This window comes from Trichosurus vulpecula, chromosome 6, assembly GCF_011100635.1.
Source record: "Trichosurus vulpecula isolate mTriVul1 chromosome 6, mTriVul1.pri, whole genome shotgun sequence".
Lineage (NCBI taxonomy): Eukaryota > Metazoa > Chordata > Mammalia > Diprotodontia > Phalangeridae > Trichosurus > Trichosurus vulpecula.
The window spans coordinates 79,242,445-79,267,672 of NC_050578.1; the positions used below are offsets into that span (position 1 = coordinate 79,242,445).

The following is a 25,228-nucleotide window of genomic DNA, read 5'->3' on the forward strand; positions in this document are numbered from 1 at the left end:
AAACCTATAGTTCTTCAAGAGTAACCTTAGGCAGGTGAGGAGGGCGGGGCCCCTCCCACCCTAATCGTCCCAGATCCTGCTCGCAGGCGCTCTCTCTTCCCTTCAAGAAAAGGGGGCGGGGCTTCGCTGGTTGAGAAGGTGGGACCTGAGCCTGTTTCACGCGCAGGCGCTCTCTCGTCAGGAAAAGGGGGAGGGGCTTCTTCGGAAGTTTCAGTTGGTTCGTCGGTAGTGTTCCAGCCACTCCTTTTGCAGAAGCATAAAGTTGGGGGCGGGGTTACACAGCCTCCAGCGAATGGGAGAAGTGGGCGGGGGTAAGCCAGGTGTTGGTTGCCTTGATTACAAATTCTTACCTCCGCCGGCGGCACAAGGCTTTATGTTCCTAACTCTATTAGTGGATGGTTCCGCCTCTTCCCCCGGGTCTCCCCGGGAAGCGGAAGTACGGCCCTCCGGGGCGGGATCACGTGCCCCTCGGCACCTCGGCGCGATGCGGCTGCGCGGCTGCGTAAAGGCGGCGGCGGCGGCCTAGAGCGGCCCCGGTTGATTTCTGGCTCCTGCCCCGGCTCCAGCGCGGTCTCGGACCGGCGCTGGGCGGGAGGAGGAGTAGGAGATGGCGACGGCCGAGGTAGCGGTGGAGGGCGAAGATGGCGGCGGCAGCCGGGGACTAGCACGCCGGGGCTGCGAACATTACGATCGCGGATGCTTCCTCAAGGTGACAGGGGCTGGGGGAGGGGAGGGCGCGTCTGCCCGGGGCGGGCTCTGCGGGCCAGGGCTGCGATCTGCGCCGGGGAGCGCCTGCGGCCGCCGGACCCCGGGTGTCCCAGAACCAGAATTGGGGAGACGGGAATGGAGGGGGTGCGAGGTTTGGCAGCGAGGGCCCGTCCCTGTGCATTTATTAAGCGACTACTGTGTGCCAGGGATACACAAAGAGAGCCCCAGCCCTCCAGGAGCCCTCAGCCTTCTAGTGGGGGGACGGGGGCCGCAGGCAGACAGATCTGGACAGATTGCGGATGGACCACCTCGTGGCATTTGTATAACGCTCCAAAGTGACAGCTCCGGGAGGCAGGCGTAGTTATTATCCCTGTTTTACAGCGGAGGAAACTGAGGCACTCAAGGCGAAGTGACGTGCCCAGGGTTACACAGCCAGGGAGTGTCCAAGGCTGGATTGGAACTCGGGTGTTCCCGACTTAAGATCCACTGCTAGTATTGCCATCATCGTTATCGTGTATTTAGCCCTTCCGCAGCACTTTAAGGCTTTATGAGGCCCTTTTTAAGGCTCGATTGGATCCTTGCAGCATTTTACAGAGGAGGAAATTGAGGCAAACCAGTTACGTGACTTGCCCAGGGTTATACAGCTAGTCAGTGTCTGAGTCTGGGCCTAGCACTCTATCCATCCCACCATGTCAAACCCTCCCCCCACCCCCAACTCAATATATGAGTAAAGACCCAGGGAGGTTGCGATTTACCAAAAGTACTTGTCACGTTTAAAAAAACCAAATATAGATTATTATAAAAGTCACAATTCCCTTCACAAGACTAAAGGTTTGGGGTCTTGCCTTCATTCTCTGTTCACCTCAGTACAGAAGAGCCAGGAAGAGCTCCAGGTTCACCCTGATAATTGGCTGGTGGTCAAGACAGAGTCAGGGGCGCTTTGTTTAGCTGAATCAGTGTGGGTTTCCTTTTGTTACCTCTCAGAAGACCTCTGAGTGTCAAATTTGTTTAAGGATGGGACTTCACTTACCAGGTAGTTTAACCACATAATTAAGATAGAGCCTTCTGGTTCTTTCAGTTTAATATTTTATTTTTCACAATTACATGTAAAAACAATTAACATGTTTTTTAAATGTTGAGTTCCAAATTCTCTCTCTCCTTCCCCTTCCCTCCCACCTCCCTGAGATAGCAAGCAATTTGATAAAGGTTATACATGTATAGTCATGCAAAACATTTCCATATTAGTCTTGTTGTGAAAGAAAACAGACCAGAAAAAAACCCCAAACAAAAATAAAGTTTAAAAGAGTATGCTTTGATCTGCATTCAGACTCTACCAGTTCTTTCTCTGGAGGTAGATGGAATTTTTCATCATAGGTCCTTCAGAATTGTCTTAGATCATTGTATTGCTGAAAGTAGCTAAGTCATTTCACAATTGATTGTTGTGCAGTATTGCTGTTACTATGTACAATGTTCCCTTGATTATTCTTATTTCACTTTGCCATCAGTTCATGTAAGTATTTCAAGGCTTTTCTGAGAATATCCTGTTCATCATTTCTTACAGCACAATAGTATTCTATTACAATCATATACCATAACATGTTCCCAATTGATATACATCCCCTCAATTTCCAATTCTTTGCCACCACAAAAAGATTTGCTATAAATATTTTTTCTACATATAGGTCTTTTTCCTTTTTTTTTTTTTTAAATCTCTTTGGGATACAGACCTAGTAGTGGTGTTGCTGGACCAAAGGGTATGAACAGTTTTGTAGCTGTTTGGGCATAGTTCCAAATTGTTTCCCATAATGGTTACATCAGTTCACAACTCCACCAACACTGCATCAATGTTTCTATTTCCCCACATCCCCTCCAACATTTGTCATGTTCCTTTTCTGTCATATTAGTCAATGTGCTAGGTTTTGGGGTGGTACCTCTGTGGTGTTTTAATTGCATTTGTCTAATCAATAGTGATTGAGAACATTTTTCATATGATTCTAGATAGCTTTGATTTTTTTGCCTGAAAACTGCTTGTTCATATCCTTTAACCATTTATCAGTTGGGGAATGGCTTGCATTCTTTTTTTAAATTTTTTTTTATTTTTATTTTTTATTTAATAAATTTAGTTTTCAGCATTGATTTTCACAAGAGTTCGAATTACAAATTTTCTCCCCATTTCTACCCTTCCCCCCACTCCAAGATGGCTTATATTCTGGTTACCCTGTTCCCCAGTCAGCCCTCCCTTCTGTCACCCCACTCCCTTCCCATCCCCTTTTCCCTTCCTTTCTTGTAGGGCAAGATAAATTTCTACGCCCCATTGCCTGTGTATCTTATTTTCTAGTTGCATGCAAAAACTTTTTTTTTTGTTTTTGAACATCTGTTTTTAAAACTTTGAGTTCCAAATTCTCTCCCCTCTTCCCTTCGCACCCACCCTCCCTAAGAAGTCAAGCAATTCAACATAGGCCACACGCATATCATTATGTATAACCCTTCCACAATACTCATGTTCTGAAAGACTAACTATATTTTGCTCCTTCCTAACCTATCCCCCTTTATTGAATTTTCTCCCTTGACCCTGTCCCTTTTCGAAAGTGTTTGTTTTTGATTACCTCCACCCCATCTGCCCTCCCTTCTGTCATCCCCCCCCCTTTTTTTTTTATCTTCTTCCTCCTTCTTTCCTGTGGGGTAAGATACCCAATTGAGTATGTATGGTATTCCCTCCTCAGATCAGATCTGATGAGAGCAAGATTCACTCATTCCCCCTCACCTGCCTTCTCTTCTCTTCCTACAGAACTGCTTTTTGTTATTTTTATGTGAGATAATTTACCCCATTCTATCTCTCCCTATCTCCCTCTCTCAATATATTCCTCTCTCATACCTTAATTTGATTTTATTTCTTTTAGATATCTTCCCTTCAACTTCAACTCACCCTGTGCCCACTCTCTCTCTTCTCTCTCTCTATATATACACACACATACATATATACATACATACACACTCAAATACACATATATACATACACACTCAAATACACATATATATATACATAAACATATATATATATATGTGTGTGTGTGTATATATATATATATATATATATATATATATATATATATATATATACGTATTCCCTTTAGCTACCCTAATACTGAGGTCTCATGAATCATACACATCATCTTTCCATGTAGGAATGTAAACAAAACAGTTCAACTTTAGTAAGTCTCTTATGATTTCTTTTTCTTGTTCTATTTCTTGATTACATTTTCATGCTTCTCTTGGTTCTTGTGTTTGAAAGTCAAATTGTCTATTCAGCTCTGGTCTTTTCACTGAGAAACCTTGAAAGTCCACTATTTTATTGAAAGTCCATATTTTGCCTTGGAGCATGATACTTAGTTTTGCTGGGTAGGTGATTCTTGGTTTTAATCCTAGCTCCATTGACCTCCGGAATATCGTATTCCAAGCCCTTCGATCTCTTAATGTAGAAGCTGCTAGATCTTGGGTTATTCTGATTGTGTTTCCACAATACTCAAATTGTTTCTTTCTGGCTGCTTGCAGAATTTTCTCCTTGATCTGGGAGCTCTGGAATTTGGCGACAATATTCCTAGGAGATTTCTTTTTGGGATCTATTTGAGGAGGCGATCTGTGGATTCGTTCAATTTCTGTTTTGCCCTGTGGCTCTAGAATATCAGGGCAGTTTTCCTTGATAATTTCTTGAAAGATGATATCTAGGCTCTTTTTTTGATCATGGCTTCCAGGTAGTCCAATAATTTTTAAATTCTCTCTCCTGGATCTATTTTCCAGGTCAGTGGTTTTTCCAATGAGATATTTCACATTGTCTTCCCTTTTTTCATTCCTTTGGTTCTGTTTTATAATATCTTGATTTCTCATAAAGTCACTAGCTTCCACTTGCTCCAATCTAATTTTTAAGGCCCTCCTTTTCCATTTGGCTAATTCTGCCTTTCAAGGCATTCTTCTCCTCATTGGCTTTTTGGAGCTCTTTTGCCATTTGAGTTAGTCTATTTTTGAAGGTTTTGTTTTCTTCAGTATATTTTTCAGTATTTTTTTTGGGTCTCCTTTAGCAAGTCATTGACTTGTTTTTCATGGTTTTCTCTCATCCTTCTCATTTCTCTTCCCAATTTTTCCTCTACTTCTCTAACTTTCTTTTCCAAATCCTTTTTGAGCTCTTCCATGGCCTGAGACCAGTTCATGTTTTTCTTGGAGGCTTTTGTTGTAGGCTCTTTGACTTTGTTGACTTCTTGTGGCTATATGTTTTGGTCTTCTTTGTCACCAAAGAAAGATTCCAAAGTCTGAGACTGAATCTGGGTGTGTTTTCTCTGCCTGGCCATGTTCCCAGCCAACTTACTTGACCCTTTAGTTTTTCAGCAGGGTATGACTGCTTGTAGAGTAAAGAGTACTATGTTCCAAGCTTGGGGGGATGCGCCAGCTCTGCCACACCAGCACTCCTCCTTCTCCAAGAACCCCCAACCTGGACTGGACTTAGATCTTCAGCAGGCTCTTCACTCCTGCTCTGATCTGCCACTCAATTCCTCCCACCCGGTAGGCCTGGGGCCAGAAGCAACTGCAGCTGTAGTTCTATAGCTCCCCCACCTCCTCTGCCCCTGGGGCGATGGCCGAGCCATGAACTCCTTTCACTCTGTGTCCGTGTCCCCCCGCCACTTTTTCCCGCTAATCTCCTCTGTTGTCTTTGGTGTTTGTGGGTTGAGAAGTCTGGAAACTGCTGCAGCTTACTGATTCAGGGCGCTAGGGCATGCTCCCCCCGGCTCCTGGTCTGGTTGGTCCACACCACCCATGCTGGGCTGGGCTCTGCTGCGCTCTCAGCTCTGTGTGTGAAAGACCTCACCCAGCAACCATCCAGGCTATCCTGGGCTGGAGCCCTGCTTCCCTCTGCGATTTTGTGGGTTCTGCAGTTCTAGAATTGGTTCAGAGCCATTTTTTATAGGTTTTTGGAGGGACTTGGCAGGGAGCTCATGCTAGTCCCTGCTTTCCAGCTGCCATCTTCGCTCTGTCCCTCCAATGGCTTGCATTCTTACATATTGACTCAATTCTCTACATATTTGAGAAATGAGGTCTTTATCAAAGAAACTTGCTATAACATTTTTTCACAGTGAGGATTACTGTGTATTTCCCTCCATCCTATTTTCCTTGTCTTACTTTTTCCTTTTACCCTGTCCATCGTTGAAAGTGTTTTGCCTTCCCATTCTGCCAGCCCTTCAATCAGCCCTTCCTCCCCTCCTTCTAACCCACCTTTCTCTTATCCGGTTGCTCTCTGTATTATGAGGGCAGAATTTATAATTTCAAAAAGAATCATATATATGTCTGAAAGGTTCGGAACCGCAGGATATAAGGAATTCTCTAGATAGGAGGCAGAAGAATCAAAGCATGTATTTAAACTCCAAAGTAACAGACCCATGAACCAGCATCCCCATTTTGATATTTTGATCAAAAGCTTCCAGGCCCAATAAGTCTACCTCACAAGAGTAACCAGGAGGCCACAGAGAAGCATGACGGTATAAAGAAAAATCATATACATGCTTCCCCTCTATGGTAAAAAGATTACCCACTGGCCTCAAGTCCTTGTTCAGCACTCCTCAATCCACACGTAGGTCAGCTCTGCTACCGGCAGCTCCTGCTTCAGCTTCGGCTGTAGCTGTAGCTGTCTCTGGCTCCAACGGAAGCTGTTTTTAACCATCCGGCTAGCAGCTTCTGCACGGATGTAAGGTACGCCGGGGAAAGCACAGGTTCTTTTGATCTGCTTAACCAAGGGAAGCAAGGTGAAGGGGCCGATAAGCTTACTCCAATCCAACATACAGACAGCATTCAGTTAGTTCAGGGGAAAAAACCAAACTTTTCAAGGGCACTTGTTGACTAAGTGCTAAGGAGCCCATTTTTGGTTACCAACACACTCTCCTACTTTCCTGCAGGGTAAGATAGATTTCTCTACCCAACTGAGTGTGTATGTTATTTTCTCTTTGAGCCAGTTCTGATGGGTGTAAGGTTCAAATGCTGTTCCCCACATCCTCCAATGTAAAAGCTCTTTCAAGCCTCTTTTATGTGAGATAACTTATCCCATTCTACCTTTCCCTTCCCCTTGTCCCAGCACATCCCTTTTTCTCACCCCTTAATTTTATTTTATTTTTTGAAATCATCCCATCATAGTAAACTCACATCTGTACCCATCACATCTGTGTATGTATACTGCTGATACCTTATAAAGTTCTTAGGAGTTACAAGTATCCTCTTTCCATGTGGGAATGGAAACAGTTTAACCTTATTGAATCCCTTATGATTTCTTTTTGTATCTTATGTTTTTGTGTTTCTCTTGAGTCTTGTATTTGAAAGTCAGATTTTCTGTTCTGTTCTGGTCTTTTCATCAGTAATGCATGAAATCCTCCATTTCATTCACTACACATCTGTGCGCCACCCCCCCCCCCCCCCCGGATTATATTCAGCTTTGCTGGATAGGTAATTATTGGTTGTAATCCTAGCTTCTTTGCCCTCTTGAATATCCTATTCCAAACCCTTCAGTCCTTTAATGTAGAAAGTGCTAAAATTCGTGTTATCCTGACTGTGGCTCCTTGGTATTTGAATTGTTTCTTTCTGTCTGCTTGCTATATCTTCTCCTTGGCCTGGGAGCTCTGGCATTTGACTGTAATATTCTTGGGAATTTTTTTGTTTTGGAATCTCTTTCAGGAGGTGATGGTTGGAGTCTTTGAATTTCTGTTTTACACTCTGGTTCTAGGATATCAGCAGTTTTCCTTGATGATTTCTTGAAAGATGATATTTAGGCTCTTTTTTTGATTATAGCTTTCAGGTAGCCCAGTAATTCTTAAGTTCTCTGTCCTTGATGTATTTCCAGGTCATTTGTTTTTCTAAGAAGATATTTCACATTTTCTTCTATTTTTTCATTCTTTCGATTTTGTCTTATTGTTTCTTGATATCTCATGGAATCATTAGCCTCCACTTGGCCAATTCTGCTTTTTAAGGAGTTCTTCTCTTCAGTGAATTTTTGTATATCTTTTTTCATTTGGCCAATTTCACTTTTTAAAGAGTTCTTCTCTTCATTGGATTTTTGTGCCTCTTTTACCATTTGGCCTATTCTGTTTTTTAAGGTGTTATTTTCTTCAGTACTTTTTTGTGCCTCGTTTACCAAGCTGTTGACGTTTTTCATGATTTTCTTGCATCTTTCTCATTTTTTCCCCCATTTTTTTCTTTTATCTCTTTCACCTGATTTTTAAAAATTTTTTTTAAGCTCTTCCAGGAATTTGTTTTGGACCTAAGACCAATTCACATTTTTTCTTTGTGGTTTTGGATGTAGCAGTTGACTTAGTTGTCTTCTTCTGAGTTTGTATTTTAATCTTCTCTGTTAATATAGTAATTTTCTATAGTCACATTCTTTTTTGTTTTTGTTATTGTTTGCTCATTTTTCTAGCTTATTTCTTGACTTTTAAATTAATATTTAATTTAGGCTCTGCTCCTAGGGTGGAGGGGGCACTGTCCCAAACTTGAGTTTTTTTCTTCAGCTGTTTTCAGAGCCAGTTCTAGGTCTGTAAATTTTCAGTTCTTCCAGGGTGGTTTGATATAAGGAGAAGCGTGTTTACTACTCTTTTGGTCTGTACTCTGGCCTTTGAGCAACCACAAGCACTCCTTTCCACCTTGGATCTGTGATCAGGGTCCTTGCTCCTCTGTAGCTAGGAGCTGTGCAAATGTTCCTCCCTGCCCTGGTACTGTGACCTGGATCTGAGTATGGGTAATTCAGCAGAGTCCTGCACTCCATGTGAACAATTGCCTTCTGACTAGTTATTGGACTCCCTCATGGTCTGTGTTCTGGGAGCTCTGGAAGCTACCTCTGCTGCTGATTCAGTTGGCCCCAAGGCCTGCTGATGGCTTACCTGGGTGGTTGCACTTTCACCTTTGTGTGACAGACTTTTCTTGCTGACCTTCTTAGTTATCTTGGGCTGGAAAATGGTTTCTTCCCATCATTTTGTGGGTTCTGCCACTCAGAATTAATTTTGAAGTGTTAAAATTCTGTGGAGGGGAATTTGGGAGCCCTCAAGCAAGCCACTGCCTTTTCTCAGCCATCTTGGCTCTGGTTCCCCTCTCTCTCTCCCCCATTTAATGGAGTACATTTCAGTTGAAGTTTCTGAAAATGTATTTATGTTCCGTAGTGCGCTGCATTTATTCTAGATCTGAGTTAAACCCATTCCAGAGCAATTGGTATAGTTGTCCTAAATTGGAATGACTTAATCTCATTGAAAGGAGGGGTTCAAAGGGCAAAGCAAGTTGGTCCTGGATTATCTCTTCAAGCTGATAAGTCTGGAGAATACCAGTGCCCCCAAAATACAAGAAGCTTTTGGATTTGACCGTATTTGACAAAGAGTTTGCTACTGTTTTCTCCAGGGTGTCTGTGGTTCTTAATGACAGAGCTTATTTTCACATTGGCATTAACAAGGTCGGGAAAAGACCAAGGAAATTGCCTTTAATTTCCCAGGGATGTGGTTCTCCTTTATCTCTAGTTTGAGTGGTTTGCCAAGGTCACAGCTAATAAGTGGCTGAGGTAGAATTCAGATGCAGGCTTGCTGACTTCCGTTGCAGAATGTGAAGAAAAAAAGCAAAAAACAAGTTTTTTTTTTTAATACATTGAAATATTTTCTTCTTTTGGGTAGGCTCCTTGCTGTGGTAAACTTTACACCTGCCGCTTATGCCACGATAACAACGAAGATCATCCTCTGGACCGGTTTAAAGTGAAAGAAGTACAATGTGCAAAGTGTGGAAAAGTTCAGAATGTAAGGCTTTAAGATACATTTGTGAGCATTTTTATCCTGAGATGATTTGAAAGTTCTTATATTTCTGTGATCGTGTTTTTGTGTGAAGATGAACTTTTAAATCTTAAGAGTGAAGTAGTTTCTATATCAGTTACAATTAGTTAAAAATATTAACATACTTTGACAAGAACTAGTAATTCTGGTTATTAGAATTCTACTTCAGCATGTTTTGGTAATTTATTTTAAATATTCATATCCTATTTTCTCATAGGCTCAACAGACTTGTGAAGAATGTAGCACTTTGTTTGGAGAATATTATTGCGATATATGCCACCTATTTGACAAAGACAAGAAGCAGTACCACTGTGAGAAGTGTGGAATTTGTAGGTACTGTATGTAAACTGCCCCTTTCTCCATTATGTTTAAGATCATCATTTTAAAAGTCATTAGTATTGTTTTAATTTTTCAAACTTCTGCTATAAACAAATATTTTCAGACCAAGTGTTTAAGAAGCACCTGAGGTAAAACATTTTCTGTAGCTATACATTTTAAAATGTGATGTCTGTATTTGTCTATCTGTAAAACTTGTAAGCGGCTAGAGAAAGAGCTGTTTTAAAGCGATTTTATTTCTCACTAAACATTAAAATAAATATTTAATTTCTATGGTACTTTTCGTAACAGATTTTTAAGAAGCACTGTGTCTCTTGGATTTGGGAAATAATTAAACCTTAGTGTACAATTTAGAGATTTTGATCTAGCATAAGAAGTTATATTATTTTATAACTTGCTAGCAAATAATTAGAATGCCCTTTAAGAATATTGGTTACTTAATTAAACATACAAACAAGTTACTTTTAGGTTTGTTGGTATACACAGAAACACTTCATACCTTTTAAAATGAAAATCCACTGCCTCATTATTGAGGTAATGATGATTACTTTTCCATAAGTATACAGAGAGTTACTAAGGTTTTTTCTTTTTAAATAAAAGAAGTTTTCAAAAAATTTTATGGGAGTTAGAAAACTAAATAAGAAAAACTTATAAGTAATCAAAATGAACAGAATGCAGTTCATAGAAGGAATAAACCCTACCTCGGACTTTCCCATCCATAGGAGTAAGTCAGGTCAGACATTTGAGTTTGCCAGTTTCCCATGTTTTCTTTACTCTTAAAATACATAGCCATTGGAAAGTGGAGCTTAAATCCTCCTTTTTTTGGATAACCAAGAAATCTTAAAGCTATGAAATTTTGTTTTGCCCGGTCCGTTTTATGCATATAACGTGACTTTATAATGTTTAGCTACTGTACTGTTAAATATTCTAAGGAAGCTTTTTGAAATCTTCAGAGGCTGCAGCCTGTTCTGCAGAATATGCCAGTGGTAGCAAACTTTGTTCATTGAGACTGGCTTTAAATTTTTGTAATTGTAATTTATAGCCAGGGCAGCTAGGTGGTGCAGTGGATAGAGCACTGGGCCCTGGATTCAGGAGGACCTGCGTTCAAATGTGGCCTCAGACACTTGATAGCTGTGTGACCCTGGGCAAGTCACTTAACTCTGTTTGCCTCAGTTTCCTCATCTGTAAAATGAGCTGGAGAAGGAAATGGCAAACCACTCCAGTATCTTTGCCAAGAAAACCCCAAGTGGGGTCATGAAGAATCAGACATGACTAATCAACTAAATAACAACAACAAATTTATAGCCAAGTCTGGTGAATAAGGTAATAGATAATCAGGTTGGTTTAATACTGGAAATTGAGGGCAGTTACAAAGTTAGAAAATTGAACTTTCTTGTGTAGCTCTGAAGATAATCCCTCCTCCTTCAAAAGCCATTTTTTAAAAAATGCCTTTAGCATGATTTTGTTGATGTGGCTTCCTTAGGAGACCACTTAGAAGAATAACACTGTTCAAACAGCTGGCTCTTGCAAATCTGCTAGTTGTGTAAGGTTTTTTGTTTGTTTTGTATTTGTTTTTACATTTAATTCATCCTGCATGTTACTTGTAGTTCTTGCAAGAAGAACTGTCTCTGGTGAACATAAAACATTTTATGGCCCAAATAATTCTGAATGTATCGGCCTAAATGGTCTTTTAAGTAGATGGTCTGAGGACCAGGCAGCTGTGGAGGAGACGGTTAGGGACCAAGAAGTAGAGTAAACCATGATTGAGGCTTCCTTGAAGTAGTAAGTTAAGTGAGGAGCTCCCTAAGGCTTCAGCAGGACCACAGGTAGAGGTCAACCTTCAGAGCTTGGTGGCCAGGCAGCTGGCAAGGAGATGGACACAGAATCACCATTTTCCCTGTGTCAATGCGAATTCCACTGAGTGTTTGTGCTGGTAGGATTTCAGCTGCCCCCTCCCCCCCCCAAATGTGCTCGTTTGGCCTTGGCCTTGCCCATGTTATCAAACCAACAGTGTATTGTGGGCTCTTAATGATCTGAGTATATTTCCATCCAAGTTCTGTTTCTAAGTCTTCCTGACTCCCAAGGCTAGCACTTTAACCGTATTCCCCTGCTGCCACTCTTTCAAAGTGAAATGCTTTGAATGTTAATACTTGTGGAGTGACCCTGTCTAAAGGGGAAATCAAGTTAGTCTGGTTTGACCTGTTCTTGATGGAGCCATGCCAGCCCTGGTAATCACAGCTTCCCTTTCATCTCTTTGTTGAACCATTCTGGAGTTTTCCTGGGCATTAAAATCACGCTGGCTTTATGTGTTTGCAGACTCCATCCCTTTTTGTTGTCTTTACCCTCCCTCACCAGCCTTGAGGCCTTCTGAGTTTTAGCGCTGCTGAGGGTTTTTTTCATTTTTCTTTTAATTTAATATTTTCCCCCTTAATTACCAGTAAAAACAATTTTAATATTTTTTTCAAATTTTGAGTTTTAAAGTCTCCCCCCTCCTCCCCATTGAGAAGGCAAGCAATTTGACATAGGTTATACGTGTGTAGTCATGCAAAACACATTTCCATTTAGGTCATACTGCGGAAAAAAACCACAGACTTTAAAAATACAACAAGCAAAATAAAGAAAAAGCATTTTCATTCTGCATTCAGGCCCTACCAGTTCTCTCACTGGAGATGGACAGCACCTTTCATCATAAGTCTTTCAGAAGTGTGCTAACAGTGTTTTTTATAGGACCATATACACCCATGGTATGCCCTCTTAATGTTGTCCTCTGGTGCCTAGCCTTGCTACATCCTATACATTTCTTTTTGAAGTCTAAATCAGTTAGTGCATCCACGTTGAGCTTTTCCAGGGAAATCCCATTTTCTCCCCTCATTGACATTTTTTCCCTCTTTGTGTCTCCAGAGTTTTATTCTTGAGCATCTATTCCTCTTGGGCTGACCTCCCTTGAAGCCTTTTAGTCTATAGGATCCTACCTGTCTTCCCTTTGAACCAGCCCTTCTGTCTTCTTGAAATCTAGGGTCCATGTCAGTGTATGCCCAGATGTCCTTTCTTTTATCATGTTCTAGATGTGAGTGGGTACTAGACTCTAGGTTAGACTAGTTGGCTGCTGAGCTCTCTTATCAGCTCTCAGATTCTGGGATTGTGGAAAGTCTAGATAATCTAGAGTTGTCTCAGGGCCATACCACATATAGAGGAGAGAAGGGAGAATGAATGAATGTCAGGGCTAGATAGATGGAGCATCTGAACTGTAAAGGCAGTGGGTGGTGCAGTGGTTAGAGCACTGGGCCTGGAGTCAGGAAGACCTGAGTTCAAATCTGGCCTTAGACCCTTACTAGCTGTGTAACCCTGGGCAAGTCACTTCACTTCTGTTTGCCTTAATCCACTGGAGAAGGAAATGGCAAGCTACTGCAGTATAGTTGCCAAGAAAATGCAGTGGATGGTATTGACATGCTGTGGTCCACATGGGCATGAAGAGCTGGACGTGACTGAATGATAACAGCTGAAGCATAAATTGGAAACTATGGTGTAAGGGCTGAGGGAATGCAGAAATAAGATGACTTGGGGATCAGTAGTGTGAATTTGGAAAATGTCAGTTTGGAGCCAGTTCCTGAAAGTGTTAATATCCTTGCATCCATGTGAAGAAGAAAGGGCAGCAACCCGGAGAGAGCCTTTTTCTCCCTTGTTCCTCATATAGTGTCCAGAGGGCTATGATCAGTTCAGTCAACGCCCACTACACATTGTTGTTAAACATTTTTCATGTTGCCTATAACCATTGTTACATATTAAGGAAAGGTCATAAATCATTGTGTAAGTAAAAGCATTGTGTATGAATGAGAATTACTAGTTAGTTAAAATTCCAGGCAACTTAGAGTTCATTCATGTTACTCCATGTGACCTCCTTTTCGTAGTACTTTAGAAGCATAAGAAGATTTGGAGATGATCTAGTTAAGAAAACTGAGGACCAGAGAGGTGAATAATTTGCCTGTACGTATACGTAGAATTAGCTTCCCTATTACTTTCTTTAAAATTTAGGCTGTACTTCATACTAGTTGCTGTATAGGGGAACTTTACTCTGGCTGATACCCCTGGGGACGTCAGTAACTACTTTCTTGTGTGTGGGGGGCTATCCCTGTGAGAGCCATCCTCATTGGGCATGGAAGAATACATGTAGAACTAAGCTGTAAGTTTTTGGAGAAATTAAGAAGTAGTTAACAGGGGAGTTTGGTCTGCTCAGCTGTGCAGGAAAGACTAGGCATGCAAATGTCTGCTGCCCAGATGTCAACATTCTAGCATTTGGATGGACGTAGGGAGAGCTTTTCTTTCTTTTTTAAAAATAATTACTTTATTTTTAGTTTTCAACATTCACTTCCATAAGATTTTGAGTTTTGAATTTTCTCCCATTCTTCTCCTCCCTGCTCCCCAAGATGGTGTGCAATCTGATATAGGCTTTACTTATACATCATATTAAACGTATTTTTCACATTAGTCATGATGTAAAGAAGAATTAAATCTAATGGGAGGAACCACGAGAAAGAAGAAACAAAAGAAAAGGAGAGGAAATAGCATGCTTCCATCTGCATTAAGACTCCAGAGTTCTTTCTCTGCATGTGGAGAACATTTTTCATTGTGAGTTTTTTGGAGTTGTCTTAGATCCTTGCTTGCATTGCTGAGAAGAGCCGTTAGTTAGTCATCGCACATTGTGGCTGTTACTGTATACAGTGTTCTCTTGGTTCTGCTCACTTCACTCAGCATCGGTTCATATATGTCTTTCCAGGTTCTTCTGAAGTCTGCCTGTTCATAATTTCTTATAGCAAATGGTATCCCATTACATTCATATACCACAATTTATTCAGCTGTTCCCCAATTGATGGACATCCCCTCAATTTCCAATTCTTTGCCACCACAAAAAGAACTTCTACAAATATTTTTGTAAATGTGGGTCCTTTTCCCATTTTTATGATCATTTTGGGATACAGGCCCAGAAGTGGTATTGCTGAGTCAAAGGGTATGTGTGGTTTTATAACCCTTTGGGCATAGTTCTGCAACTCCACCAACAAGGCATTAGTGTTCCAATTTTCCCACATCTTCTCTAACATTTAACATTTTCCTATTTTGTCACATTAGCCAATCTTATAGGTGTGATGTGGTATCTCAGAGTTGTTTTGATTTGCATCTCTTCAATCAGTAGTGATTTTAGAGCATTTTTTTATATGACTATAGAGAGCTTTAATTTCTTCCTCTGAAAACCACCTGTTTATATCCTTTGACTAGTTGGGGAATGACTTGTATTCTTACAAATTCAACTTAGTTCTCTATATATTTTAGAAATGAGGCCTTTATCAGAGACGCTGGCTGTGAAAATTGTATCCCAGCTTTCCACTTCCCTTCTAATCTTGGTTGCGTTGGCTTTGTGCAAACACTTTTCAATTATATGTAATCAAAATCATCCGTTTTGTATTTCATACTGTTCTGTATCCCTTTCTCCATAGATCTGACAGGCAAGCTATTCCGTGCTTTCCTAGTTATAGTATCAATCTTTATATCTAAATCATGTACCCATTTTGACTTTATCTTGGTGTAGGGTGTAAAATATTGGTCTACACCTAGTTTCTGCCATACTATTTTCCAGTTTTCTCAGCAGTTTTTGTTAAATTTTGAGGTCTTATCAGGTTTATCAAATAGTAGATTGCTGTAATCATTGACTATTGTGTTTTGCATACCTAACCTATTCCGCTGATCCACCACTCTATTTCTTAGGCAGTACTAAGTAGTTTGGATGATTGCTGCTTTATAATACAATTCAAGATCTGGTACACCTAGGCCACCTTCTCTAGCATTTCTTTTCATTGATTCCTTTTGTACTCTGGACCTTTTGTTCTTCTAGATGAATTTTGTCGTTTTTTCTAGCTCTATAAAATTTTTTTTTTGGTAATTTATTGGTATGGCACTGAATAAGTAATTTAATTTGGGAGAATTGTCATTTTTATTACATTACCTTAGCCTACCCATCAGCAACTGATATTTTTCCAGTTCTTTAGATCTGACTTTATTTGTGTGAAAAGTGTTTTGTAATTGTATTCATATTGTTCCTGGGTTTGTTTTGGCAGATGGACTCTCTGGGAGAGCTTTTCTATCAGTATGTCTGTCTGATATACACCAGACAGGAAGAGGGGAGTTGAGTCCAGAATTGAAAAGGAGGAGGATGAGAAGGCTGGATTGCTTTGGGGAAATTGCAGAGCTCTTTTCCTGCTCCTGAGCTTTCCAGGAAAGGCAGGGCTCATTTAAGGCTGTCATTTTCCCAGTGTTGAGTGAAGGAATGAAAAAGCAGTTTATTAAGTGCTTTTGATGAGCGGAGTAATGACCCCATTATACCATTCTGACATGCATTTAATTAAATGGATGCATCTCTTTGTGTGCGTGTATTTGTGTAAAAGGAAAAGATTACTTATTATGTGAATCTGCATAGGAATATTTTGTAGTAGAAAAACTATTCTGATGAAAACTGTGAAACCACTACATAGGAGATTGAATTTGGGGTGATGAAGAAAAGTTCATGATAGAAAATTATTTTCATACTAGATTTTATGTATTTGCTAATTTAGAGATTAGTTTGGGTTTGTTTCAGAAAATGAAATGCCATTGATCTTAAAGCTACTCTGTTTTTGTTTTAGGAAAAGATTCTTGGTCTTTGTTTATAATATTTGATTTTCTTTATGGTTAGGAATTTTGTCTTTGTAATTTAATTTTGTTCGTTTCTCAGACATATGGCTTTGAAAAACTTAGGGTTTAAGTTTCCAATCTGAGATAGAATTTAAGTGGCTTCCTTTAATTTTTAAAAATTGTAGTAATACTAAGCCTAACTTTTTTTCCTTGGCCTTCATCTCTCTCTCTCTCTCTTTGTCTCTCTCTCTTTCTTTTATCAGGATTGGTCCGAAGGAAGAATTTTTTCACTGTTTGAAATGTAACCTATGCCTATCCTTGAGTCTCCAAGGGCATCACAAGGTACAGAAATTAGAGTACTTCTAGACCCCTAGCAAATTTTCAGAGTTTCACATGCACATCCACCAAGATTTTATTATTTGAGACTACATATTAAGAAATAAGATAAAATCAGAGCAGAAACAAAGATAAATAAGGAAAAATATCTACTTTTGAAAAACTTAGGGGCTAGTAAAGCAGCTAAGATGCACACACAAGTGACCACAATACAAGGTAGTTTGAATAGAACATACAGAGAATTTGGGAACCCACTGTCTTGCTGCTTATTGACAAAGAGACAGATTCTCTTGGGATGAGGGTAGTAAAAATGAGGAAAACTTTGTGAAAGCCATGTTATAGCTAGATTTCCAAAAATGGGAATCTGTGGGTTCTGGGGTGAATGGGGAAGGAGGAAGAGGGTGTGGTTCAAGAAGGTTGGAAAGACATTTCAGGCTTTGGGAACTGCAGAGGTAAGAAACGGGGAGATAAGGGAGATAAGGAGTTCATTTTGGCTCCAGTGTGGATAAAGAAGGTGAGTAGTGAGTAGAGGGGGCTGGTTGTGGAAGGCCCCAGATGCCAGGCTGAACAAACTGGGTTGTTGTCATTTTGGCAAGGAATCTTTGAAGGCCTTTGAGGAATAAAGTGATGTGATTAGTGCTTTACATGAGGACGATCATTTTGATTGGAGTGCACTGAGTGGTTTGGAGGAAAGAAGAGCCTGGAGACAGTGACAGGAGATAGGGGGCCAGTTCAAGAGTCCACAAGAGCCACTTCGGAGTCACTGAGCTCCCTGCCTTTTCTTCTAAACCTTTAAAGAATACTTAGTGTAATGTCACATGTAGTACAGTGTTATCAAGTCTTAACTGATGGAAGTTTTTGGAAATCATTGTCATTTTTTTTCCTTTTTCATATTTTTATTATTTAATATTTTCAGTTTTCAGCATTGATTTTCACAAGATTTTGTTACAAATTTTCTCCCCATTTCTACCCTCCCCTCCACTCCAGGGTGGTGTATATTCTGATTGCCCCTTTCCCTAGTCTGCCCTTCCTTACCCCACTCCCCCCCACCTTATCCCCTTTGCCCCTTACTTTCTTGTAGGGCAAGATGGATTTCTATACCCCTTTGCTTGTTTATCTTATTTCCCAGTTGCTTGTAAAAAACAACTTTTTTTTGAGCATTTGTTTTTAGAACTTTGAGTTCCAAATTCTCTCCTTTCTTCCTTCCCCACCCACTCTACTTGAGAAGGCAAGCAATTCAACATAGGCCACACATGTGTCATTAGGCAAAACACTTCCATAATAATCATGTTGTGAAAGACTGACTGTATTTCCCTCCACCCTATCCTGTCCCCCTTTATTCAGTTTTTCTCCCTTAACCCTGTCTCTTTTCAAAAATGCTTGCTTTTGATTACCTCCTCCCCCAATCTGCCCTCCCTTCTATCATCCCTCCTCTTATCCCCCCTGTTTTCCTGTGGGGTAGGATACCCAGTTGAGTGTGTATGTTATTCCCTCCTTAAGTCAAATCCGATGAGAGCAGGATTCACTCGTTCCTTTCACCTGCCCCCTCTTTCCTTCCAATAGAACTGCTTTTTCTTGCCACTTTTATGTGAGATAATTTACCCCATTCTATCTCTCCATTTCTCCTCCCAATTTCACCCCTGGATTTTATTTTATTTTTTTAGATATCCCTTCATATTTCACCCTGTGCCCTCTGTCTATATATATGTATATTCCCTTCAGCTACCCTAATACTGAGAAAGATCTCATGAGTTACAAATATCATCTTTCCATATAGTAATGTAGACAAAATGGTTCAACTTTAGTAAGTCCCTTCTGATTTCTCTTTCCTGTTTACCTTTTCATGCTTCTCTTGATTCTTATGTTTGAAAGTCAAATTTTCTATTCAGCTCTGGTCTTTTCACTGAGAAAGCTTGAAAGTCCTCTATTTTATTGAAAATCCATATTTTGCATTATACTCATTTTTGCTGGGTAGGTGATTTTTGGTTTTAATCCTAGCTCCTTTGACCTCCAGCATATCATACTCCAAGCCCTTCAGTCCCTTAACATAGAAGCTGCTAGGTCTTGTGTTATCCTGATTGTGTTTCCACAATACTCAAATTGTTTCTTTCTGGCTGCTTGCAGTATTTTCTCCTTGATCTGGGAGCTCTGGAATTTGGCGACAATATTCCTAGGAGTTTTCTTTTTGGGATCTTTTTCAAGAGGTGATCGATGGATACTTCCAATTTCTATTTCACCCTCTGATTCTAGAATATCAGGGAAGTTTTCCTTGATAATTTCTTTAAAGATGGTGTCTAGGCTCTTTTTCTGATGATGGCTTTCAGGTAGTCCAATAATTTTTAAATTATCTCTCCTGGATCTCTTTTCCAGATCAGTGGTTTTTCCAATGAGATATTTCACATCGTCTTGTATTTTTTCATTCCTTTGGTTCTGTTTTATAATTTTTTGATTTCTCATAAAGTCACTAGCTTCCACTTGCTCCATTCTAATTTTTAAGGTGATATTTTCTTCAGTGGTCTTTCGGACCTTCTTTTCCATTTGACTAATTCTACCTTTCAAGGCATTCTTCTCCTCATTGGCTTTTTGGAGCTCTTTTGCCATTTGAGTTAGTCTATTTTTTAAGGTTTCTTCAGTATTTTTTTGGGTCTCCTTTGCCAAGTCATTGACTTCTTTTTCATGATTTTCTTGCATCACTCTCATTTCTCTTCCCAATTTTTCCTTTTCTTCTCTTACTTGCTTTTCCAAATCCTTTTTGAGCTCTTCCATGGCCTGAGACCAATTCATATTTTCTTGGAGGCTTTTGATGTAGGCTCTTTGACTTTGTTGACTTCTTCTGGCTGTGTGTTTTGACCTTCTTTGCCACCAAAAAAAGATCTTGTAGTCTGAGTCTGAGTCCTTTTACACTGCCTGCTCATGTTCACAGCCAACCACTTGACCCTTAAGCTTTTTGTCAGGGTATGACTGCTTTTAGAGTGGAGAATGCTTTGTCCCAAGCTTTAGGGGCTGCGTTGCTGTTTTCAGAGTTACTTCTGCTCCACAGTCATTGCAAGCTCTGCACACCAGCACTCCTTCTCCCCCAAGAACTGCCAACCAGACAGGGCAAAGCAAGAGAACCCTGCCTCTCCGCCAGCAAAGCAGTCCTTGCACTCCTGCTCTGATTTGCTGCTCGATTTGTCCCGTTGTGTGCGCCTGGGGCTGTAAACAGCCTCTGCTGGAGCTCTGGAAACAGCTGCTGGAGCTTCCTGCTGCTGCCATCCTGCCACCTCCACCACCCCTGGGGTTGGGGCCGAACTGAGCACTTCTCTTGCCTAGATCCAGCAGTTTTCCCACTGACTTGCTCCATTGTCTTTGGCGTTTCTGGGTTGAGAAGTCTCGCAATTGCCACAGCTCAGTGATTCATGGCCCTCAGGCCTGCTCTGCCTGACTCCGTCTGGTTGGTCCTGGCACGGCCCATGCTGGGCTGCACTCCATTCCCAGGACAGTGTGATAGACCCTTCCCTGTGACCATCCAGGCCATCTTGGTCTAGAGACCTGCTTCCCTCTGTTATTTCATGGGTTCTATAGCTCTAGAATTTGTTCAGAGCCATTTTTTACAGGTGTTGGAGGGATTTGGGGAGACCTTAAGCGAGTCCCTGTTTTCCAGCTGCCATCTTGGCTCCACCTCCTGGTCATTCTTTTTTAACAGCCTATACTTTTAACCTCCATCCCTCTCCCAAATTTCCTTCCTATTTCAACAGCCCTGTTACTTTTCAACATGCCGTCACCCTGGACTCTGGCTTCCTTTCAGCCATATCAAATTGCAATTGCTAAGATCCTGTTGAACCCCCTCTACAATCAGTGTCTTTCCCACCCATCTGCTCTTTAACTCATGATCACTGGTCTAGTTCAGATCCTTCATGAAGGCTTCTCCCCTTGCTTTCTTTCCCTTCTCTTTTTCTCTTTCTCCTCCCCCTTCTCCGTATGCCTGTGTATATATCTTTTTATATGTACAGTTTATATTCCAGTTCAGAGAAGTGCATTTCCTTCTAACTCTTAGATTATCTTATACTTGACCTTTGCTTCTTTGGTGGCTCTGAAGTATTCTTTGATCCAGTTGTGAATTTTAAAAAAATCCTCTTTGTTTTTAAACAGTGCATCGAGAATGTGTCCAGGCAGAATTGCCCCATCTGTTTAGAGGTGAGTTTTGTTTTGTCTTGTCTCATCTCTTTTCCCTCAGTGCTGCCATCCTTCCAGATCTTCCCATTGGCTCAGAGCTAACATTAGTGCTTGCTTCCTTTGCAGGACATTCATACGTCCCGTGTAGTTGCTCATGTCTTGCCATGTGGGCATCTTCTGCACAGGTAAAAGGAACCTTTTTTGTTTTCCTATAAAATATTAACCAATAAGCAACTTTATCAAAATTGATAAATTTTAATTTAATAAAAGTAAATTAAAATAAATTTATTTTCTTTCAGAACATGTTATGAAGCAATGTTGAAAGAGTGAGTATTGTACATTCTGGCAATCCTACATTTTAGCAGTTTAATAACATCTTCGGTCTCCCAGGCCCCTGAGAGAAAGACAGATCCAGAGGTTACCTAGGCTAGTCTGTTCCTGTGCTGGGGGGGTGGAGAGGCAAATACACAAAGCCCTGGCCAGACCGCATTCTGTGGTTCCAGTGCACTTCTTCTCCAAAGACTTGCCCTCAGGTCAGAGATGTCCTTGGATTTTTAGATGTGGCATACAGCTACTGCTAGAGAAAAAAGGCTGGAGGTAGGTAGCTATTGGTAGCACTTGTGAATCCTGCACACAGACGGTTTTTTAAAGTTTTTGTCAGGTTATGACAGGCCCGCACAGGCTGTGGCCCCTGGGCCATAAGCAGGCTTGTGGGCACCCAGAGGATTTCAGGCAGCCTGTGAAAAAGAGAATATTTTCTCTACATTTTTCAGGGGCCACCTAAAATCCTCTGGTGTGTAGCAAGGGACCTGTGGGCTGTAGGTTGTGCAGGTACGGATTACAACCTAGCCTTAGGGCTGAAAGAGACTCGCTTGTCGAGGAAACTGAGTCTTTGAGAAGCTGTGACTTAACTGAGTCAGTGGGTGAGTCAGAAGCCCATCTCCAGGTCCCAGCCCAGGGTGGTCTGGTGTCAGGTAGAAAGGCCTGACAACCTGAAACAGGCTGGGTAGTCACAGACCTGGTAAGAATAAATCATGTACAGATAGAACATACTTAAAAGGGGTGTCAGCTTTGAGAAGGGGAGCAGTACACTTTGAACGATTGATATTAGTTTGTCCCTTTGAAGGCATTGACTGACTAATTTAAAGACTTTTTTATTACCATGCAGAAAGAAAGCTAACGCATAACCCAGTGTCTCATATTGCTTCCAGGTGGTGCAGTAGATAGAGTGCTAGGCCCAGAGTCAGGAAGATCTGAGTTCAGATTCAGCCTGAGACACATTCTAACTGTGTGACCCTGTGCAAGTCATTTAACCTCTGGGGAACATAATAGCACCTACCTCCCATGGTTGTTTTGAGACTAAAATAAGATAATAATTATAAAATGCTTAGTACCTGGCACATAGTGAGATAGTAGCTTTTATTATTATTATTATTTTATAGTTATTTTGCAGAGAAAACAAAGTAGCTGTTCTCTTCAGAAGACTGAAGAGAGAATGGGGCACAGTTATAACAAGAAATAGAGCAAAGTGAGGAGGAGCCTTTATTCTAGGGGTGATTAAGCATCGGAACAGGGGAGTATGTTGTAGACCGTCCCGTCCCAGGACAGCTCTTAAGACAGGATAGTCATCCATTTCAGTGGTTTGTATGTTAGCTGCTAGTAGACTGGCCTAGCTTTCCTCATAGACTCCCCAGATCCCATGTTGGTAAAACCTTTCTTCCATTGTCTTTAGAGGCTACAGGTGTCCATTATGTATGCACTCTGCTCTCGACATGACTCGCTATTGGCGACAGCTGGATAATGAAGTAGCACAAACTCCGATGCCGACAGAATATCAGAATATGACTGTGGAAGTGAGTATTCAGGTCGTTCTCAAACCATCAACAGCTACCAGGGAATTCCTCTCGCTTCTCCCTGCCTCTTCTGAAACAGATGCTTGGGAGTATTTGTAAGGATGACATCATAGCTCAAGATGATTTGCTTTCTGACCTCTAAAAATCCTTTTAAGAATAATCTGATTCCTCTTGAGCATCTCATTAATGGAAAACGTAAAAACGGAAGAAGCGGCAGGATTTTGCCCCCTATATTCTGTAGCTTACCCTATCTCTAGGAATGGCAGAAGTGTTTGCTGTCCACACTAATAGAACAAAATAGAGCCTTTAAGTCTCCCCCCAAAGTCCTTGCATATTTTGAGTTATTATAGGATTGTCCGACATAAGGGTGATACTGATGCCTCTTCTGCCCCATCCTGGGCTGTCCTGAGGATGCAAAATAGAATTGTGTGCTTGTGTGCCGAGGCCTAACACCTATGTTGGTCATCTGAAGTAGGGCTTCTTAAACTTTTTTCACTGGCGACCCACAGTTTAAGAAGCACTGATCTAAAGAATGAGCATTTTATCTCGAAGCCTGGTCTATGGAGAGAGAGTGAGCCTAAGGTCGGGAGACGGGTGTCAAACTCAGGCTGTGCCACAAATTGATGTGACCAGAGGCACAAGTGTGCTGCCGAATTTGTATGTTGTTCTTTAGCGTTTGTGTTACTCTTGAGTTTTGTTTTGAGTTGAATTTACTTTTTTCTAGTTACTTAAAAAATTTTACCAAGGTCTTTTTTGGCTGTGATAGATCTCAGCAAGCCACTCCAAGCCTCATTTTTTCATCTCTTCTGGTTGTGAAATTCTGATGTTTAATGGAGCCTAGACAAGGAGCCTCCAAGCTTGATTGAAAAGGAAGAGGGGAAATTTTAATGGCTAGAGTGAGATTTTCTGTTAATTTTTATTTAATATGCTAATCTAAAGAATCAAAACCTCTTGACAGCTGGATAGGTTGATGGGATTTTTGTTTTACTCAGAGCCAGGGTGACCAGTGCCTTGTTCAGGGCTCTGTGTGCTGCAGGATAAGCTCCTTAAACCTCCAGTTTATATATGTGTTTCTGGACCTGTGGATGTGCAAATGGGCTGCAGCCTTTAGGTGTAAGAGTTGCCTCAGGCACTGAGGGCCTAAATAACTCCCGGAGTCAAGTGGCCACTTTGTCAGAGGTGGGCTTACTTGAACCCAGGTCTTAAGTGCAGTTGGCTCCCTATTCACTATGCCTTGTACCCTTCCTAGGGTTTGGTCTCATTTTTAAATGATACTTTTTAAGAAAACTGAACAATTGGTTACAGATTGAGATTTTCTGAATTCATTATTCTTTGAAATGATGTCAATGACACTTTGGGACTTTTAGTTAGAAAAATAAAGTATCTTCTAGAAGTCTTTAGAATTACATTGTCTGTTTCTCGGGGCTCTTTTAGAAGGAAAATTCTTTCCCTGATGGTCTTTTTTTGGTTGGTTTTTTTTGTTGTTGTTGTTGTTACAGATTCTTTGCAATGATTGCAGTGCCCGCTCTAAAGTCCAATTCCACATATTAGGAATGAAGTGTAAGAGCTGTGAGTCGTATAATACTGCCCAAGATGGAGGGTGTGGAATTCCTCTGGAACAGCAGTGACCAGCCTCTCCAGACTGCATAGAAAGGGCTGCCTCCGAAGACTCACCATTGTTTCTGAAATAAAAGACGTTCCTTAGTGTCCTGTTGCTATGCTGTCACAAACATTAGTGTGATGTTTGTGGTCATGTCACAACATAACCTCCCACTACGGGGACTCAGTAATCAGGCCCTCAATAGAATTGTCATTTTTATTATTGTGTAAAAACTGGAGCTCTTCCATTGAGTGGAAATTCCTTCAATGTTACTTAGGACCCAGATGACATTCTGCTTTGAAATTGATGTTCATTAGAATGTATAATTTCATTGCATTTCCTCTTAAGCAAAGCTATGCATCCAGAATCTATAAATAGTTCTTAATAGAACTGTGCTTAACATTAAAACTTTATCTTAAGGGCTGTGTTGTAAGACTAGGGTTTATCTTATTGTCTAAATAAACTTTAGAATTTTATAAAGCAGTCCCTTTTGAATGCTGTAAATGTGTATTTTAATGTGACATCGAATAAAAAACTCTTGGCATAGTCTGGCATAGAAAGTTTTTCCAAGGTCATTGTCTGGTTTGCATTAAGTTGGTTACAAATATAACACAGTAGTTAACAAATTCTCTTGGATTCATTTATTCTTTAGATTTTTTTTTTCAGTAACAGCTGGGAGAGAGATGTTTTATAAAATATGTGTGCTGCAAGGTGCTGAATTTACTGACCTAAGCTGGGACTTTCCT

At 40.9% G+C, this 25,228-nt stretch overlaps 1 protein-coding gene across 1 annotated transcript; it reads left to right on the forward strand.

Annotated features, from left to right (window-relative positions):
* Positions 1-212: 212 nt before the first annotated feature.
* Positions 213-25,042, forward strand: RCHY1 (ring finger and CHY zinc finger domain containing 1). The gene is made up of 9 exons (XM_036764915.1): positions 213-709; positions 9,390-9,509; positions 9,760-9,875; positions 16,802-16,880; positions 21,006-21,050; positions 21,156-21,214; positions 21,329-21,355; positions 22,762-22,882; positions 24,382-25,042. The coding sequence occupies exons 1-9, from the start codon at positions 608-610 to the stop codon at positions 24,508-24,510; spliced, it is 798 nt and encodes a 265-aa protein (XP_036620810.1). The 5' UTR covers positions 213-607; the 3' UTR covers positions 24,511-25,042.
* Positions 25,043-25,228: the final 186 nt, after the last annotated feature.

Excerpts from the sequence above, each read along its gene's own strand:
- RCHY1 (XM_036764915.1), top strand. The coding sequence starts at position 608 with ATGGCGACGGCCGAGGTAGCGGTGGAGGGCGAAGATGGCGGCGGCAGC. Across the intron at positions 9,876-16,801 it reads GAGAAGTGTGGAATTTGTAG|GATTGGTCCGAAGGAAGAAT; the intron begins GTACTGTATGTA and ends TTCTTTTATCAG. Across the intron at positions 21,215-21,328 it reads TGTGGGCATCTTCTGCACAG|AACATGTTATGAAGCAATGT; the intron begins GTAAAAGGAACC and ends ATTTTCTTTCAG.